Source organism: Pan troglodytes, chromosome 13, assembly GCF_028858775.2.
Source record: "Pan troglodytes isolate AG18354 chromosome 13, NHGRI_mPanTro3-v2.0_pri, whole genome shotgun sequence".
NCBI lineage: Eukaryota > Metazoa > Chordata > Mammalia > Primates > Hominidae > Pan > Pan troglodytes.
The window spans coordinates 56280196-56295004 of record NC_072411.2 but is presented as its reverse complement, the minus strand read 5'-3'; the positions used below and the strand labels follow the sequence as shown (position 1 = coordinate 56295004).

Here is a 14809-nt window from a genome sequence, read left to right as displayed (position 1 = left end):
AGATGAATAAAATAAACAGATAGTATTCATGATTGGTTAGATAGTAGATGAGTATTTTTGTTGGTTTACCAATACAGTATATGCTTACAATTCTCCAGAGAAACACTCAAATGATGAGATTTTGTGAGGTCATGAAAGAGAAGAAATGAATGTTATTAATGCAAGAGGGCTAGGTTTATGACACATATTCTAATTCCATAGATGTGGTATTCTGTTCCTCAAATGCCTTTCTTATTCCTGACATAGCTAACTTCTGTCAGTTCTTTAACTCTCAGTTCAAACATCACCTATCTTCTCATAACTCTAGGATTTGTTTTACCATCTAAATCCTCATGAAATTGCCTAACAAAGCTCATATTTAACTTCTCCAAAATTTTTAGTTTGTTTAGTTCCAAGACAGCTGTTACAAGCTGGCATAGATATTTCATTGTAGCCAGTAATGGCCAATTATTCTATGCGTTGCACAGATAACAAATAGCATAACCAAAAATATCTAGACAATTTGTATCTTTATTACATTTTAATCTCTTTACCAAGTTGTATCCAAGCAAATCCATTCTCTAATAACATTATTCACAAGCAACCCTGTGAACCAAACCTGTGAAGAAATGTGATGGGTCTGAGTAGGAGAAAAAGTTTATATCATAGTTTTCATGACCAGCCACTAATGTTAGTATCTACATCCCTGCATCTTGTGTATGTGAGTTCTATTTTTATTAAGAGAAAAGAATGCTAACATAATTCAAATGTGAATTGACCAACATTTAAGCTCGACTGAATTTAGATAAGTTTTATTTACAGAAAAACCCCAAATGATACTCTGTCTTCAAGATATATTCCTTTATGAGATCAAATCACTGGAAAGCAATAAAATTGATAATTTTCTCTTAGTGCACCCAAGAAACCCACTATCCATTTAAAGGCATTAGTGGATGTTTGCTAAAACATGGTCTAACGTATCAACTGCTTTGTGTCTACTGGGCAATGCCTTTCAGAATCTAGTTCCTTTCATCTGAAGAAAAAAAAAGGTTCAGTGCAATTTTATTTACTAATTTATTTTCACTTTAGCTGTCAGGAATATTTGAATAAAGTTATTGATTATTCAATGTGACTAGTTTATCCCATTTTCCTGTTACTTTATTTCCCTTGCCCTTCATTTTCATCTTTCCTCTCAGTTGCTTTGTTTTGAATCATTTCAATTGTGAATTTTCATGGTAGTAATCTCTTAGGATGATTTTAGAAATAATAGAAAAGGTACAAATAAGTGGTTGTGCTTTAAAAACGAATTATGGGTGGTACCGACCGCCTCAAAATTATTTTCAATTAGTTTAAGAAATAATTAAATGAATATAAAAGAGAACCAGAGATTAATACCAAGTTTTAGTGCATCTAAACAACTTTAAGTGCTTTATGTTTCTAAAACTATAAGCATGTCTCCAAATTGAATGTTTACAAGGTAAAGCATCATATCAAAGGCTAATATAAAGCTCTTCTCATATTCCAGTTTTCTGAACCAAAAATATTAATGGAGGAATGTAGTTATTGAAATTACGATGCCTTATGCTATTATAATTTTAAGAGCAATACAAGTTTTGTTAATGTTTGCTAATGTTCTTCTAAAGCTTGATTAATGTCTAATTTACCTGTTGTTCACTTATTTTTTCTAAAGGAGCATACGAAGCCAGTTATTTATAGCAGTTAATATTCAAAATAAAATTCTAACACATTTGTTTTGGATAAACAGAATTCTATTAGGAACCATAATGAAATATTATTCTGTGACACCTACTCACCCTGTGCTTTAGAAATATATATATATATATATACACACACACATATATATATATACACATATATATATGACAGTCTTTAGTAGCACTGTCTCATTGCCTCTTATCTAGAAATATTTTTATTCTGTGGTTTAAATTTAAAAAGCCTTCTTTGAATGAAACTATATGTTTAAACAATGGTTCAAAGCAAAGTGGTGGCCGAGATGACAGAAAAACTAGTTGCAGGCACAGAAGCTAAAAATTCAAGCTATTCTTCAATATGTTTAAGGTTCAGCCTGCACCAAATGGGGAACAAGAGAAACATTTGCTGAACCAAATCATTAAGATTGGTCTGCATTCTCTGTGGAGACTACACACACATGATGTCAGTTTATGATTTCATAGGATTTTTTAAAAAGGCTAATAAATCTCTATATTACCATTAAGAGAGTGATTTATCATATTTAAAGAAAAGTATCCTGCAAAACCATCTCCATATTTCTATTATAGTTTGGTTTCTATGACTGATCCAAAAAAAAAACCAGTCAAGTTTTACACACTGACAAATAACTTACTTTCATCAGATTTGTATGAATTAAGTTTACAAAAAGGCAAAGAACTCTAAGAGAAATAAATCAGCTGGATTTTTGTCTAAAATGATTTCTAATAAATTATTATGGCTGATGTTTTCACTTGTCAAAATTTGAATTGTGTAGACATTGCTTAGAAAATTCTTTACTTTCTTTAAGTATTTTTAAAAAGTCTGGATACTATAAGCCCCTAAAGGCTGACAAATTTCATTGTCTCATTTACCATACTATTCTGTTCAATAGGAACCCCTGCTTTTCATTTTTCCACTATTTATTATGTCAGTTCTCATTTCTTTTCCACTTCATTGCTTGTACAAATTGGAAATACATGGATTTCACATGAGAAGACATTTCACTTGGCTATATTCTTCAGGTAAATATACTATTGTTTTCATTGTGATTTGCAAGCAAAAGAAAATTGGGGTACTTGAAGTAAATTCGATCTTGTTAATTAAAATATTAGTTACTGACAAAAGAGCTTATTTTAAGGGTAACGATAATAAAAAGTAACATTGCCATACAGTTTATAAACAGCTTTAATGAGTATTACTTCATTTAATGAATACAGTTGTCCTGGGAGGTAGACTGTTATAATCAGATCAACAGGGATATTTAAAAGTAACTGGACTATGATATATTGAGAATCTAACCTGAAGTATAGAGGTTTACTGTTAAGTAGATACTCTGAACTACATTTTTCCTTCATTTGTTTCTCTTTGGAGTATGCCTCTCTCTCTCTCTGTCTCTCTCTCATTCTGTGTGTGTGTGTGTGTGTGTGTGTGTGTGTGTTTTAATTCTTAATAGCTTTACTAAAGCATAACTAACATATAATGAACTGCATATATTTAAATTGTACCACTCAATAAGAAGTTTTGTCATATGTGAAACTTGTGAGGTTGTCACCACAATCAAGATAATGAATACATACATTACCACTAAAAGTTTTCATGCTCCCCTTGGTAATCCCTCCCTGCAATCCTCCCTCTGCCACCTCAATCTCGTGTCCCCAGACAAGTTATCTGATTTCATAGATTAGTTTGCATTTACTAAAATTTTATACAAATGAAGTCATATAGTATGTAATCTTTTTGCCTGGCTTGTTTCATTCAGCATAATTATTACAAAATTCACCAAAGTTGTAGGGTGCATTAATAGTTTGCACACATTCTTTGTATGGACAAAGCATAGTTTATTCATTGACCTGCTGATGGACATTTGGATTGTTTCTGGCTTTCGGTATTACAAATAAAGCTGCTATGAATATTGGCATACAACTCTTTGTATGAATATACATTTTCCTTTCCACTGAGTAAATACTCAAGAGTGTTTAAAAAGTACTAAAACTGTTTTTTGGAGTTTAGTGTACCATTGTACATCGTCACCAGCATTGCAGGTGCAGTTCTTCCATATTATCACCAACACGGTCAGCCTTCTTAACCTTTCTTTTTCTAATAAATGCATAGTGTAATCTCATTGTGGTTTAAATTTCATTTCCCCACTAACTGCTGAGGATTTACTCAATTGCTTATTTGCCATTTGTAGACCTTTCTTAGTGAAGTGTCTATTCAAGTTATTTTGCTCATTTTTTATTGAGTTGAATGTTTTCTTATTACTGAGTTTTGAGAGTTTTTTTTCAAGATACAAATCCATTATCAGATATATAATTTGCTAACTTCTTTTTTCTGTCAGTGCCTTGACTTCTCTTTCTTTTAATAGTGGCTTTGAAAAGCACAAGTTTTTTTGTTTGTTTGTTTGTTTTTGAGATGAAGTCTCACTCTGTTGCTCAGGCTGGAGTGCAGTGGCACTATCTCGGCTCACTGCAAGCTCCGCCTCGCAGGTTGAAGTGATTCTCCTGCCTCAGCCTCCCAAGTAGGTGGGACTACAGGCGCCCGCGACCACGCCCGGCTAATTTTTGTATTTTTAGTAGAGATGGGGTTGCACTATGTTGGCCAGGCTAGTCTCAAACTCCTGACCTTAAGTGATCTGCCCACCTTGGCCTCCCAAAGTGCTGGGATTACAGGCGTGAGCCACCATGCCCGGCCTGAAAAGCACAAGTTTTTAAATTTTAATGATATCTAATTTACCAATCCATTCTCTTATGACTCATACTTTTGGTGTCATATCTAAGGCATATTTGTCTAATCAATGGTTACACAAGTTCTTCTCCTATGTTTTCTTTTATAATTTTATATTTTTACATTTTGAATTAATATTTTCATGGTATAAGTTATGGATTGGAGTTGTTTTCCCCCCCCCACATAGATATTCAGTTGTTCTAATAATATTTATTGAAACTACTATTCTTTCTCTACTAAACAGCCTTTGCATATTTGTTAGAAATCGGTTGTCCATATATGTGTAAGTTTATTTCCAGATTTTCAGTTCTGTTCCTTTGTCTGTCTTTATGTTAATAACACACAGTCTTGATTATTATAGCTTTATAATACATTTTAAATCCTACTTTGTTAATTCTCTAACTTTTTTCTTTATTAATGCATTTTTAGCTATTATACATCCCTTGTATATCTATATGGATAGAATCAACTTGTCAATTTCTACCTAACAAAATAAGTTTTATTTACTATTGCTTATCAATATAGATTCAATGCAATAGTTTAGTAAATACAATACACTTAACTATTGCATTGAATCTATATTGATATGCAATAGTAAGTAAATACAATACACTTGCTATTGCAGTGAATCTATATTGATCTGAGGGAGAATTGTCATCTTAATATCATATTGAATCTACTAACTATTAATAAATAATAGTATTTATCTTCATTCATGTAGGTCTTCTTTAATTTCAGTAATATACAGCAGTTTTTAGCATAGAGGTCTTGCACATCTTTTGTCAGATTTATCACTTTTTCATATTTTTTACATTATTTTAGATAATGTTTAATATCAGTTTTCTGCTGTTTGTTGCTAGTGTATAGAAATAAAGTTGACTTTTATACATTGTTCTTATATTCTACAACCTTGATAAGAAGACTGTCTTATTTGTTTCAGCAATACTTTTGTAGATTCCATTGGGTTTTGTAGATAATCTTGTCTTCTGGTATTATAGTCTTAATTTTTCCTCCCTAATATGGATGGCTTAATTTATTCTTCTGACCTTGTTGCTGTGCCTAAAACTTCCAGTATAATGCTAAGTAGATGTAGTAAGATCCAAAATCTTTATTTATTCCTGATCTTAGAGGGAAAGCATTCAATGTTTTAACATTAAATATGTGTAGGTTTTTTTGCTCAAACCCTTTATCAGGTTGATGAGTTTTCCATAAATAGTTTGCTCAGGGCTTTTGTTTGTTTGTTTGTTTTTTGTTTTCTTTTTAAATTCAGGAGTAGACTGAGTTTGTTATATACTTTTCTTGACTCTATTCAGATGACCAATCAATTTTTTTTTAGTTTCTTGATACGGTGAATTACCTTGATGGATTTTTGAATGCTAAACCAACCTGGCATTTCTGCAATGAACTCTACTTAATCTGATATATTATTTATTTGACATACGGAGAAACTTGATTTGCTAATTTTATTTAGAATTTCTGCATCAATGTTTACCAGGAATATTAATTTTTAGTTTTCTATTTTTGTAACGACTTTGTCAAGTTTTGGTATCTGTGTAATGCTGATCTCACAGAACGAATTGGGAGGTACTACCTCCTTTCAATTTTGTGGAAGCATTTGTTTGTTTGTTTGTTTTGAGACAGAGTTTTGCTCTTCTTGCCCAGGCTGGAGGGCAATGGTGCAGTCTTGGCTCACTGCAACCTCTCCCTCTTGGGTTCAAGTGATTCTCCTGTTTCAGCCTCCCAAGTAGCTGGGATTACAGGTGCCCGCCACCACACCTGGTTAATTTTTGTATTTTTAGTAGAGACAGGGTTTCATCATGTTGGCTAGGCTGTTCTCGAATTCCTGACCTCAGGTGATCTGCCCTCCTCAGCCTCACAAAGTGTTGGGATTACAAGCATGAGCCACTGAGCCTGGCCCGAACTCTTCTGATTTCTACCCAAAACATTTGGTAGAGTTCACCAGTTAGGTTATCTGGCCATTGAGTTTCCTTTGTAAAAATTATTTTTAAAGTATTAAAAATTATAAATTTTTAGAATAAATTTCATTTATTTACTAGATACAGGGCTGTTTGGTCTATTTTTTCTTTCTGTGAGCTTTGATAATTTGTATCTTTTAATGAAGTTGTCCATTTTATCTAAGTTGTCAAGTTTATTGGCATAATGAGAATGATAATGCTCCATTCCAATCCTTTTAGCCATCTGTAGAATCCATGGTGGTCATACCACCTTTCTGATTTCCAACATTGATAATTTGTGTCATCTCTCTATTTTTCCCAAATTTGGCTAAAATATCATCTATTTTATTGATCTCAAGGAAACAAATTTTGGTTTCATTGCTTTTCCATAAATATATTTTTTTATCATATAGGTATCATATATATGGAATATTATATATATTCCTTTTATATTTCATTTATTTCTGCTGTTATCTTTATTATTTCCTTTTTCTTAGATACTTTGGCATTAAAACTCTTCTTTTTCTAGTTTCTGAAGGTGGAAGCTAAGGTCATTGATTTTAGCTCTTTTTTTTTTTTCTTTTCTAATATAGACATTTAGTGCTATAAATAATTCCTAAGTTTGCTTTAGTGTTACTACACATTTTGATGTGCTATGTTTTCATTTTCATTACATTCCAAATAGTGGTAATTTTACTTGTTCTTTAATCTGTGGGTTTTGTTTGTTTGTTTGTTTTTGACAGAGTCTCGCTCTGTTGTCCAGGCGGCAGTGCAGTGTCATGATCTCGGCTCACTGCAACCTCTGCCTGCTGGGTTCAAGCGATTCTTCTGCCTCAGCCTCTCGAGTTGCTGGGATTACAGGAGTCCACGACCATGCCCAGCTAATTTTTTTTTTTTTTTTTGTATTTTTAGTAAGGACAGAGTTTCACCATGTTGGCTAGGCTGGTCTTGAACTCCTAACCTCAGGTGATCTGCCTGCTCGACCTCTCAAAGTGCTGGGATTACAGGCATGAGCCACCACGTCCAGCCTATCCATGGGTTTTTAAGAAGTATGTTATGTAGTTTCTCAATATTTCCTCTACCCCTTACCTCATGAATCAATCTGTCTGGAGGATACAGATACTATTGACTTTCCTGAGTCATCACTGGGCAATGAGACCTCTAATCTTTTCTGAAGGTTCTTTCCTCAGACTTGGATTGTTTGCTCACACACGTGTGAAGACACAGCTGAATACTCCCACAGAAACCTCTGTATATCTCTTGAATGCTCTGCCCAGAACTCCATTACTCTGTTCACCAAATTCCAGCAGGCTTGGTCTCCCCAAACACTCAGCTTCATCTCCTCAAGTCATGGAGTCTGTCAGGATCTAGCCCTTTTATCACTAAGGCCTAGAATCTTTCACAAGGCAGTAAGCTGAGGCAATTGTAAGGCTTTCCTTGTTTGTTTCCCATCTCTCAGGGTGACTGCTGTTCAATGTCTTGAAAGTGTTATTTCATGTATTTTTGTCCATTTTTTAATTTATTCAGGTGAATGATGGGGAGAATGGTAAATCTAGTACTTGTTATTCCAAGTCTAGATGATACATACTTTTAAAAATTAACAACTGTTTCATTCCAACTGATTTATGAGTGTAGAAAAATGTTTTCCACCCTAGATTCTTAGATGTCAGTAATTAACTCCAATGATGTCGTGGAAGTATAAAAAGTATTTTTTTGTGTGTGTTTTTTCTTTTCCTTTTTAAAATTTGATATATTTTTTGAGCAGGGGAGCCTTAGCACTACATCTCAACTAACACTTAGTATAATTATACTTTAATGTATATTGCATTTCTGGGTTTAAATGACTTTTTCTCTACATTCTCTCTTGTGATTAACCATGATCAAAGCCAAATTATTAAAGGTAAGATTGTTTTTAGGTGATTCTCAGGAATGTTATGACTTGCCCAGAGTTGCACAGCTTATAACAATCACCACAACAGCTGCCATGAATGACACACTATGTGCTGAGTGGAGTACTCAGCACAATATACATAATATCATTTAATCTTTCTCTAAAAATATGAGGAAAGTACTGTTATCTTTCTGTTTTAGAGATGGACACACTAAAGCTTAGAATATGTGCTATCTTACCTAAGCTTACACAGATGGTAAGTGCCAGAGCTGGGTGTTGAATGCAGGCTATCTGAATCCCAGTCCATACTTGTAACCATTCATGGCTGTGAGACAGATTTCTGTGTCCTTTGCTGTCATCAAGCTCCTTTATTTATTTTTTCCCATGCTCTGAGTTGATTGGATAGTGGCAGTTTTCTTCATTTTAGAATGGGCAAAATGATCTGTACTCTTGGGAATGCTGCTCCCCATGATATTGCTTATAAAAGACAAGGACTTTTGGTGGTGATGCTTGTTGGTTGATACTTATCCTGAAACACGGTTATTATTTAAAGATAGAGGATACTTTTTGATGGTAATTCATAATTGTCTTGGTTCATTTTATCACTATTTTATTTGGGTATCAATTTCTCAGTTCTTGTCTACAATTTCAACCCCTATGTATCCTCCAAAATCCAACACTTCATATAATCTTTCCTTCCTTATATTTTTTCTTTAACACCTATAACTGATATTTTAATAAATTTTATTTATTTTGTTTATTGTCTGTCTCTTTCTCCAAAATCTAAGTTCCATAAGAGCACAAAGTTTTGTCTGTTCTGTTCATTACTGTATCCCCAGCAGATACATAACACTGTCTAAACATAATTAATTAATGCTTATGTTTAGACAGTGCTGTTAGGATTTATGTTATTGCAGTGATTGTTGTGTAATGCAGTAGGGAGAAATATTTGAAACAGCTTTCAGAAGCATTAAGACCTAACTGCTGTTCTCTGGTAGATATACCTGATATTCTCACTGCTATTGAATGTGTATTATCTTCCATTAGAGGCTATAGCCTATAAGAGGAAGATAAGATTATAGATGAGAGAACCATCTCAGAATTGTGGAGGAAGCTTGTATTTGCATGTTAGCGTCTTTTTTTCTCCTAATAATACCATCAACTGTTAGGTTCGTTATGTTATGGAGAGATGAACCTTAATGAGGAGGTAACAGTATGGTATTTAACAGCACAGTCCCTGGTGTCAGAATGCTGCGGGTCAACTCTTAGCTATTCCACTTACTAGCTACTATAAATACTAATAGTCACTATTATTATATGCCAAGGATCTTTCTCCTAAGGTTTCAAGAGATTTTTAAACACTTTGAAACTGTATTTAAATCTGTTGTCTTTAAAAGGTTGGAAACATCTTCCTTAGGAAGTCTACAGCTTTCATAAAATTTTCAAATGTCTTTAAGTACAGCGATCAAGTGATATGTTACAAATAAGTCTTTGCAATGTATTCCTTTGGTTTGGCTTAAAATACCTTGGGGTGAGTCAGAATCTTAACATTTTGCAAGCCCTAAATATTTCTATCTTCTTTACTTAGACTAGAACCTATGTAGACCACAGCTACAAAACCACAATAACTTCACTATTATTATAATCACCTTTTTACAGTTGAGTTTATGTCCACCTATACTCACATGACAGAGACAAAAAACCTCACACATAAATTTATAAAGGAAATTATCACATTTTCTTGACAATAACACCTACGCATCTCTGTCACAGGAATGCAGTTCTTTGAGAGCAAAGAAGCATCATGCTTTACTCATCTTTGTAAAGTCAGCACCTGGAAACATATCACTTGCTCAATGTATGTTTGTTGTGTAATGATTGAGCTGGATATTAGATTCAAACCCTGTGATTATAAATGCTCAACATATTCTCATTTAGTCAAGTCATGAAATTAAAGAGAGATGAGTGGTCTCAATCTTTTGTTAATGCACTATTCTAGCATTTTTCCTTATCAATGTCTACCTCAGCTACAGTACAAACTATTAAGCAAACATATTCATGTCACAGAGAAGAAAGTAAAACATAAATTAAGAGTCTAATAAAAAGCAAAATGCATATTTTGTTTCTATTAAAGTCATATGGAAACTAAAGATAATAATACATTTTAAAACACTTGATATTGTTTTAAAATAGTCACTGATAAGTATTTTATTTCCTAATAATCCCAATAACCAATCACAGAAAACCTCCTGTGTCATTTTTGAGGGATTTGATTATTCTTACAGCCCCTAGCTGCATTCCTTCTGTACCCTTGGTATCTGCATCATCTATCATATCCTCAAGTCTTCCTTTTTATACATTTATACCTCTGTTACATTTCCTGATCAGGTCCTCCTTGTTTATCATATTATTCCACTAAATTCTTTCTGAATTCTACTTTCAACCAGTTAGATAAAGAGCATCCCTCCAATCTGGGAGATATGTGATAAAAGTAACAGGAGTACATTGGCAGAAAATCAAGCTTAACAGGTAGGGAGGAAAGAGGTGAATTCTAATTTTAGGAAGACAAGAGAAAAAATAGCAAGAGGATCCTATATAGTAGCAGTATTTCTGTGTTGATTTTATTTCTTACGTAACCCAGCATAGCACCCGAAGAATATCAGTTAATGAATGAGTAAATTCTCTCATTATTACTTCTAAGAATAGAAGCAAATTATTTCTAAACTTTTTTTTTTTTTTTTTGAGACGGAGTCTCGCTCTGTCGCCCAGGCTGGAGTGCAGTGGCGCGATCTCGGCTCACTGCAAGCTCCGCCTCCCGGGTTCACGCCATTCTCCTGCCTCAGCCTCCCGAGTAGCTGGGACTACAGGCGCCCGCTACCACGCCCGGCTAATTTTTTGTATTTTTAGTAGAGACGGGGTTTCACCGTGTTAGCCAGGATGGTCTCGATCTCCCGACCTCGTGATCCGCCCGCCTCGGCCTCCCAAAGTGATTTCTAAACTTTTGAATATACTGATTTCTTTTCTTTTTCTGTTACCTCTTATTTCTTTCACCATAAGAACCATAACAGGTAATAATTTTGGGTTCTTAAATGTCCTCAAAATTTCTGCAAAGATTTACTGTCCATGGACCTGAAGGCAAGAAGATATTCCTGAGTGTGGTGCTGAGTTTGGTTTGGCAAGTTTCATGAGAATATAAGCATATAGACAAATGCAAAAATAATAAAATTCCATTAACTAAGGTTTGTCTCAGACATCTGGCTATCAGGAAAGTTTACAGGCAAAATAGTAATATAACTAGGCCATCCTACTGATTTTAAAATAATTTATCCAAGTTCCACTGAATTCTACAGTAGAGAAATTCAAGGTAACTCATTCTCAAATTTTAACATTTTCTTACACAACATCACACATATTTATATTATGATAATGAAAAACAAACTTTACTTTTGAAATGAGAAATTAAAAGGCATAATTTTTAAACTTCATAGATAAATATATCTAAACTCTAATAATTTTATTGTACAAATATTTTGGGCGAAGATGGAATGTCTCATATATTTTACACTGAAGCTGGGTGTGGTGGCTCATGCCTGTAATCGCAACTCTTTGGGAGGCAGAGGGGGGTGGATTGCTTGAGCCCAGGAATTTGAGACCACCCTGGGCAACATGGCAAAACCCTGTCTCTACAAAAAATAGAAAAAGAAAATAGCTAGGAGTAGTGTTGCACACCTCTAGTCCCAGCCACAAGGGAGGCTGAGGTGGGAGGATCACCTGAGCCCTGGAGGTCTAGGCTGCAGTGAGCCCTGAAATTGCACCACTGTACCACTCCAGCCTGGGTGATGGAGATTCTATCTCAAAAAACAACAACAACAATAACAAAAAACACTCACAAATAGTTTACACTGAATTTTAGGTAGAAAAAAAAGCAGTGATTTGAAAAACAAAACCACTATGTCAGTGCTTATCAATTGCTTAGCATGAAAGAAAACTTATGTGTTCATTTTTAAATTTTTTGAATATAACAAAATATTATTTAAATTATTATTAAACATTTCCTAATAACATATTTGTAAGGACTTATTCCTCAATTTTTATTTACGTGGAAGGCCATTTATTAAATGAAGTTGCTTTATTCAAACTGACTTATCCAACAATAATGTTAGTGAAAATGGTCATACTACTTGCAGAATTATCCAAATTCATTTGACCACAGTTCATTCTTAAAGTTTTCTGAGAACAACCTGAGGCAGTAGTTGCAAATTCAGATTACATAAATACTTCCAAGTTTCAGTTCAAAAACACAAAGTGATTTTATAGAGCAACACTTTATTAAAAAATAAAACCCTTCTTTATTTCAGCAATTGAAAGTCCTAATGTATTTTTACTGTGAATAAAAACATTATTTTTGAAAACAAAAATTACCTATAATTTCCCATTTAGAAGTAAATATTGCATGCAATAGGGCTCTGTCAAATCTAAATGTGAATTAAGATGACCAATTGATCAGTAATTTGCATCACTCAGCAAAAATGATTTGACAGTAAATTACTGGGTCTGGTATGTGCATGCTACAGCATTGTATGTTCAGCGTCAAAAAATAAAATAAAATGCAATTACCCTAAAAGACATTTCAAGATTCTCTCCACCCCAGATATCCATTCCTGCATCGTAAGTTCCTATCTCTTCAAAGTAGTTTCTGTCAATAGAAAATAGGCCACCAGCCATAGTAGGGGTCCTAGTTGAAAAAAAACAAAAAGAAAAGAATATCTTTTGAAAACAATGTGTGGAGTTTAATGAGACTGTAGCACGTATTTTTGAGACATTCTAAATATTTAAAAAATCTCAAACTAAAAACACAAAGTCAAGGTGTAAGAAGTTTTAAAATTAAGAAATAGCATTTTTTTCACATTTTCTTTAAAACCCATATTAGTTTTTGTTTTTTTTTTACAGGTGATCAAATAGATAGATGAAAGTGACACTGGCCATGGAAGACTGGTACTTCTATATTCCCTCTGAAAATCATAGCGAAGAGAGGTTTCTGCCCTTTGCACTGTCCTTGAAGTGGTTAGCTGGTCATGAAACTATCAGGTGTCAACTTAGGTCACATAATGTAAATCATTTTTATGTAAACTCTAGAAATCTGTGGACATGGTTTCACCATGAAAAGATCCATAGCCTATTTAAAAATAAAAAAAAATAAATTCTATAAAATGTTTATAGAAAATAAGTATCTAGTGATAGTTACAAAGGTATTTTTTTAACATAAGGGCTTTACATCTAATTGTTTATTCTTCTCTTTACTAATTAAAATGATAGAATTAATCATCTAATTCTATGGATAAACATATATCCCATAGGATTTATGGGATTTCTGTTATTCAGAGGTTTGAAAGGACACTTCGAAGGGATTCTAAAACTTTTTTCTAGGAATAAATGCCTTTTGGTTTTCACGTTCAAAATTCCTCCATGGGAGCTGAGAAGTCAGATGTGAAGTTTTTAAAAGATTAATTAGTTGATAATTTAAAAGACAAATTAAAGACAATGGTTAATGAGTGAGCTACACAAGTCTTTCTATATAAAAGCAGTGCAAATTAGAGGTTAAAAAGAAGATTGTAGTTGTTCACAAATAGATCCATAATGGCAATGACGACTTTTGAATGTTAGTTGTAATATAGTGGTTTGTAACCTTCAAAGCACAAAAGCAGTATCTGAGCCACCTTTAAAAAAAAAGATGGGCATGTTTAATTTCCACCCTCCACAGATTTAGATTTAATTGGCTTGGGGTGGGGCCCGACTTTGGTATTATATAAAGTTTCTATGTATTTCTAATGTACTGCCAAGGGTGAGAAACTGCTATAGAAACTTAGATTTGGAATGCTCATCTAAGTAGTCTGTGAGGTTGTTAAAAACCAAATGTTTTGCTTTTGTCAAAATTACATTCTCCTCTGCCAAAGGTTATGCTCATGTTTTAATTAAACAGAATTGTTCATTGAAAAACCACCAAATAATATTGCACTTGGACATCTACCATATTGCAAAGTTCTCTATTTCTCCCAGTGCTCTCACTGTTTTATGCTCAGGTAATTAACTGTCCATCAGTTGGAGTAGCAGAGCCTTGCTTAGTCTCAGAGCTATTTTATTACTTTTCGTCTTGCTGGGTTCCTATCATGAACAGTATCATTGACCTTCTGAGTTATAATGAGAAACACTAACAAAGCTAAACAGATGGTTATTAGGAAGTAGCCATGACCCTCACCTGATGTGGGTTTTGGAACACTATGGCAATAACTATATAAGATATTACAGTGCTGGAGAGTCTATTTGATAAAATTAGGAACCAATATTGCTGCAATTATCCTATCATAATGTAACCAAATGCTTAATATTGTTAAGTGGTGCATTTTTAATAATCAGTTCAGAGTGCCCATCTACTTATCTACTTACTGATAAAGTACTGGCACATTTTAATTTAAATAACATGTATTGAATTTCGGCTTACAGTTGGTCATCATTCTTCTATGTGAGAAAT

At 33.6% G+C, this 14809-nt stretch overlaps 1 protein-coding gene across 8 annotated transcripts in view; it reads right to left on the bottom strand.

Annotated features, from left to right (window-relative positions):
• The window catches only part of GALNT13 (polypeptide N-acetylgalactosaminyltransferase 13), a 584712-nt gene that overhangs the window by 184417 nt on the left and 385486 nt on the right, over positions 1 to 14809 (bottom strand). For 6 of the 8 annotated variants that reach the window (XM_054679032.2, XM_024354859.3, XM_024354861.3 and 3 more), the window contains one exon: positions 12898 to 13015. The exons of the other annotated variants lie outside the window; for them this stretch is intronic. In XM_054679032.2, coding sequence (XP_054535007.1) covers positions 12898 to 13015 — 118 coding nt within the window. The remainder of the gene's footprint in view (positions 1 to 12897; positions 13016 to 14809) is intronic. 8 annotated transcript variants of the gene reach the window in all.